We start from the raw sequence: 6,288 nt of genomic DNA, 5'->3' as shown, positions 1-6,288 counted from the left end.
AAGACCAGGACAATTACTCCTCATATGCTTCAAATCCTCATACTCAAAGCAAGCTCTATACTGATGTGGTTGTTGGGACTGAACCTGCTCGGGACGACTGGAATAGCCATTGTAATACCACGTGCGAGAGGTGCACTTAATGATGACTGCCCTAGGTGAGTACTCTAAAATCCATGACTAACTGGAGCACCACGTGAAGTCTAAAATGTTGATTGAACTGGCCTAGTAGAATAACCTCTACCATGATGATCCTTTCCCTCAGAGTAGGCACCACCAAATCCCCTAGTACCATGAGGCTTCTTGGCCTCTATGTCCTTCCTCTCTTGCCTGAAAATACGCTCCAATCTCCTAGCAATCTCTGTAGCTTGGTGAAAGGTAGTCTCAGTCTCCACCTATTGTGTCATCCCAAACCTAAGATTGTAGTTGAGACCCTCAACAACCCTTTGTATTCTCTCCTTCTTAGTAGGAACCGGGAAAGCTACATGACGTAACAACGCTGTGAACCTCATCTCATACTGTGTAACGGTTATACCATCCTACTGCAAGTGCTCAAACTGGTTGCACAACTCCTCTCTACTGGTGGGTGGAATGAACTTCTCTAAGAAGAGAGTTAAAAACTGAGCCCATGTGAGATGAAGTGACCATGTTGGTATGCCCTACTCATAAGTCTTCCACCACATCTTGGTTGGCCCTCTCAACTAAAATATAGTGAAATCAACTCCATTGGACTCCACAAGTCCTAAATTTCCCAGCATATCTGGCACCTATCCAGGAACTCCTAAGCATCAACTGTGGGATCACCGATATAAGATGGTGGATCTAATTTCTAAAACTGATCCATCATCTTCTGCTCCTCAATTCTCATAACAGGTCTAACCTCGAGCTTAACCTTAGCAACAGGCTGAACCACCCTAACTGGTGGAAAAACCAAAACTCCTAAAGTCTGAAACATAGTAGTGGCCGGCTCCAGAGTGTGAATAGCTGAGGTTTGTGCTCTCCTTGCAGTATGGGAAGTAGATGGAATCATATGAATTGTACAAGCCTATTCCAACCAATCAAAATAACTCATGATCCGAACCATAGTGTCCTAAAGCACTAGGGTAGCAATAAAACCCTCGGGAACCTGAGCTGGACCCAGTGAAACAACAAGAACTGGAGTCTGTTCTACTACGAGAGCTACAGGTGGCTCCTCAAAAATTGATCTAGCAGGCACGAGTAAGTGCAGGCAAACCACCTCTCACAGGACCTGTACTCTAGCCCTGCCCCAACCCCTACTTCTCCAGGCTCTAGCTTGGGGTACTATCTCCTACTAGGCTACTAGGGAAGAAAGCGTTCTCACTATCTTTTAGAGAATAAAAGAGTAAAGACTCAAACTTTAGGATGAAATAAAGTCGCATGATAGAGAAAGGAAGAAAGTGAAGTTTCCTAATTGTCCCACAGCCTCTCGAAGATAAGTACGGATATTTTCGTACCGATCCGCAAGACTCTACTAGACATTCTCATGATCCATAAAACCCATTAACCTAGAGCTCTGATATCAACTTTGTCACAACCCAAAATCCCACCAATGGTCGTGATGGCACCTAACCTCTATGACTAGGTAATCCAACACCCAACATAGAGCAAACCAAACATAATAAAAATGTAATAAAACTGAGATAGCATAAATAGCAGAATAAGTCTTTCAACAATAGAAACTATAAAGGAACTACAACAACAATCCCCAAAAACCTAGTAGTACAGACTCATGTTCTCTAAAACAAGATACAACAAAATATCTCAATAATACAAATATTGTCTGAAACGTAAACAACAATATGAAAATAGAAGGAGAGGGACTCCAAGGGTCTACGAGCGATCATACAGCACTACCTCAGGTCTCCTCTGATAACTACTAGATGCCCTCCTGAAGTTCACTACTGCCAAAGCCCGGATCTGTACAAAAATATACAGAAATGTAGAATGAGTGTAGGACAACGTGTACTCAATAAGTATTAAGACTAAACTTGGTGTAGTAGTGATGAGGTTTAATTCGAATGGTACTTATAAATCAAATAAACCTTTACAATTCTTAGTTATACAAAACAAGACTATGAAAAGAGATGAAGTATTACCAAATATTATACCAAGAGATATAAACTCAGCATGGATAGTTTTTCTCGACTAGAAAGTCTAAAGCATAAAAAAAGAGGCATCAAGTAGCATGTTATAATTCAACATAGAAGGCATGTAGAATGCATGATAAGGAGTAAAGGATTCACTTGAATGGTCAAAGCTTCAACCTTTATGCTCAAAACTAACCAAATCTGGTTCTATATTAGAATCAACCAAACATTTGTCAATTTATCACAATCTGCGTGTATGCCATCAAGAGAGAAACATGAGATGGAAACCTTATGGGGATGAATTATTATTTACACGCTGCATGGCAAAGACCTCGTGCCATAACAGTAACAATATCATCATAAATGCACGAAAGAAATCTCGTGCCATAACAATAACAATATCATAATAACTGCACGGTTGAAACCTTGTGCCATAGCCAGATCAATCTACTCAGCATGTCCAAATGTGCCAAAATCATAGCAATCAAAGATAATATTTCATCTCTAAAGAAGCATACTCACAAATAATAAATAAGGTGCACAAGGACATAATAAATAAAGGTGCGGATGTGTGCTCAGGATGTGAAGCATGACTATGGCTAAATCAAGTATAACAACGATTTCATGAATAGCCCATATTGGCCAATTAAGAGATAGTAATCCCAATCATGGGTAATAGCATGAAAGGATAAGCTCACGTAGTCATACAATTGATTAAAACATTATTATGAAAGGCACACAATCAAACAAGGCACAATAAAAGCCTAAAGTCTAATCTGGTCATGAGTCATATATAGCATCTACATATACGCTCATCACCTTGTATATACGTCACTTCCCATGCATTTCAATTAACCAAACAAGGTCATATCCTAAAGGTTATTCCCTCAAACCAATATTAGGCAAGATACTTATCTTAGCAAGTCAATTCAACCCTCCAAAATTGTCTTTCCTTTAGAAATCACCTACAATTAGTTCTAATCTAGCAAACAAATACTTAATAATGTCAAATAACATCATAGGAATCAATTCCAAACAATAAAGTCTTAATCTTTAATTAATTTCCAAAAAGTTAACAAAAGCCAACCCGGACCCACATGGTCAATACCCGAGTCTATGGTAACAACAACAAACCTAGTGTATTCCCACAAGTCAGATTTGGGGAGGGGGGATGTACGCTACCTTACCCCTACCCTGGAAAGGCAGAGAGGTTGTTTTCGGTAGACCCTCAGCTGAAGAAAAGACGAGAAGGAGCAGCAACGACAAGTAGTAACAATACATGATATTAAGAAAATTGAGTCAAAGAAAGCAATAAAACAATATGTAGTAATAGCAATATAAGAATAAAACGAACACAAAATATTAAGAAAGCTGAAGCAAAGATAGCAATCAAACAATGGGTAGTAATATCAATCTAAGAATAAAAAGAAACCATACTAACACTAATTTTACTGGACTAATAAAGAAAACGGGAATACGCACTACTGACCTTCTAACCTAATCCTCGACCTCCATACCCTCCTATCAAGATTCATGTCCTCATTAAGATCCAGTTATGCTATGTCCTGCCTAATCACCTCTCTCCAATACTTCTTTGGCCTACCTCTACCCCTCCCTATACCCACTGAGTTCAATCTTTCATACCTCATAACTGAGCCATCTATACTTCCCCTCTTAACATGCCCAAACCACATCAGTCTCACCTCATGCATCTTATCCTCCAACGGAGCAACTACCACTTTATCCAGAATGACTTCATTCCTAATCTTATCTAACCTAGTATGCTCACACATCCATCTCAACATACTCATTTCAACAACTTTCAACTTCTGGACATGGGAGTTCTTGACGGGCCACCACTCTTCCCCATACAACCTAGTCAGTTTAACCACCACTTTGTATAATTTACCTTTAAGTTTTAGTGGCACATTCTTATCACACAAGACACCGGAAGTGAGCTTTCATTTCATCTATCCTGCACTGATACGATGTGTGACATCTTTATTAATTTCCAATTTCCTTGTATTATAGACCCAAGTACTTGAAACATCTACTCCTGGGGACGACTTGTCTATAAAGCCTCACATCCATGTCCGCTTCCTAGGTAACATTGCTGAACTCATACTCCAACTATTAAGTCTTGGTCATGTTCAACTTGAAACCTTAAACTCTAGAGTTTGTTTCCAAACCTCCAGCATATCCTCTCGTTAACACCATCTCGTGTATCGTCAATCAGAACTATGACCCCATGAGTCCAAATATATATTTAGTTTTCAAATCCAATTCCAAAATATTGCTCAAAACTTTACTTTACACTCTCTTAAGCTGTAGGCAAAAATTCTCAAATTTCACTTCAAAATTCTATGTTTTAGGTGTAAAGATCCATGTAGATTCATGAAATGTAATCACAAATGAGTATAAATCACTTACTCTCAAGCTTTGTATGATAATCTCTTTGAAAAATCGCCCATCTCCAAGTCTAGCATTCAAAATATGAGAGAATGGGAAAAGATCCCGAAATTCCCACTTAAATGCACTATCCAGGGATACCCTTCATGACGCGGACCTAGACTCGCATTCTTGAAGCACAAGTCTGACTTTGTCAAAAATCCTCCTTAGTGATTTTGGAAGCAGCATTACGATCGTGAAGCTTTGCCTGCTACACTTACGCGAAAGCAACGAAACAAATGCTTTTTCCCATGCCTCACCTCATTATTCGCAAAAACGGCACCCCTTTTGTGAACGCGATGAGAAACTGCCTCCATCCCCAAATTATTCTTCACGATTGCGAGACCTGCTCCACGATCGCAAAGAATACTAGACACCAGTATATCAGCCACCTTCAAACATGCTTCGGGTGGTTCGAAACTCAGTCCCCCCTCCCTCCGGGATCGCATCTAATCATACTAACAAGTCCATAAATACTACCCAGACCTATCCAAATCCTCCAAACATAAACGAGATCATCGCATCTAAGAATCAAAGGCCAAAACACACATTGAACTCTCTTATGTTCATAAACATCTGAACTTCCAACCAACAACAACAAGCCCAGTATTTTTCCACGAGTGGGGACTAGGGAGAGTGAGATGTACACAACCTTACCCCTACCCTAAAAGGACAAAGAGGCTGTTTCCGATAGACCCTCGGCTGAAAAATGGATGACAAAAGTAATGGCAACAAGAAAATGTAAAAATAAGATAAAAATACTGAAGCCAACAAAGCAGTTAAACTCTAGGTAATAATAGCAATCTATGAATAAAAGGATATTATACTAATACTAATACTAGCGAACTGGGAAAGACAAAGAGATACGCTCGACTACCTACTAGCCTTCTACCCTAATCCTCGACCTCCACACCCTCCTATCTAGGGCCATGTCCTCATTCAACTCCAGCTGCACCATGTCCCGCCTAATAACCTCGCCCCAAGATTTCTTAGGCCTACCTCTACCCCTCCTGATACCCACTGAGGCTAACCTCTCGCACCTTTTGACTGGGGCTTCTTTACTTCTCCTCTTAACATGCATGAACCATCTCATCCTTGCCTCCCGCATCTTTTCATCCACAGAAGTCACTCCTACCTTATCCCGAATAACTTAATTCTAAATCTTATCCAACCTGGTATGCCCACACATCCACCTTAACATCCTCATCTCAGCTATTTTTATCTTCTGGATATGAGTGTTCTTGACGGGCCAATACTCTGTGCCATACAACATAGTTGGTCTAACTACAACCTTGTAGAACTTACCTTTAAGTCTCAGCGGCACAACTTTATCGCACAAGACACCAGAAGTGAGCCTCCACTTCATCCATCCAGCTATGATACGGTGCATAACATCCTTATCAATATCCCCGTTACCTTGTAAAATAGATCCCAGGTACTTGAAACTACCTCTCTTGTGGATAACTTGTGTATCAAGCTTCACCTCCATGTCCGCTTATGAACTTCCAACCAAGTGTCCAATTCATGCCTAAGCACTTCGGATCACAACCAAACATTGCAAAAACATTCCATTCACCAAAATTAATTTATTCCAAGTCCTGAATTAACAATCGAAGTCCGATAATCCTAAAGTGAATTAGCGGTCAAACTTAAAAACTCTTCAATTCTTCAAATTGCCAACTATCGGCAAATATAGTCAAAATTTTCTAGGAGCGTCCAAAATCAAATCCGAACA

General features: G+C 40.0%; 1 protein-coding gene across 1 annotated transcript; it reads right to left on the bottom strand.

Annotated features, from left to right (window-relative positions):
• Nucleotides 1–826: 826 nt before the first annotated feature.
• Nucleotides 827–6,042, bottom strand: LOC142178105 (uncharacterized). The gene is given in 4 exon segments (XM_075247435.1): nt 827–1,042; nt 1,124–1,202; nt 1,865–1,935; nt 5,467–6,042. Coding segments are annotated over 4 exon segments (942 nt in total).
• Between the last annotated feature and the right edge of the window lie 246 nt (nt 6,043–6,288).

This window comes from Nicotiana tabacum, chromosome 24, assembly GCF_000715075.1.
Source record: "Nicotiana tabacum cultivar K326 chromosome 24, ASM71507v2, whole genome shotgun sequence".
Lineage (NCBI taxonomy): Eukaryota > Viridiplantae > Streptophyta > Magnoliopsida > Solanales > Solanaceae > Nicotiana > Nicotiana tabacum.
The sequence above is the reverse complement of the archived record's forward strand: the minus strand, read 5'-3'. Positions and strand labels throughout refer to the sequence as shown.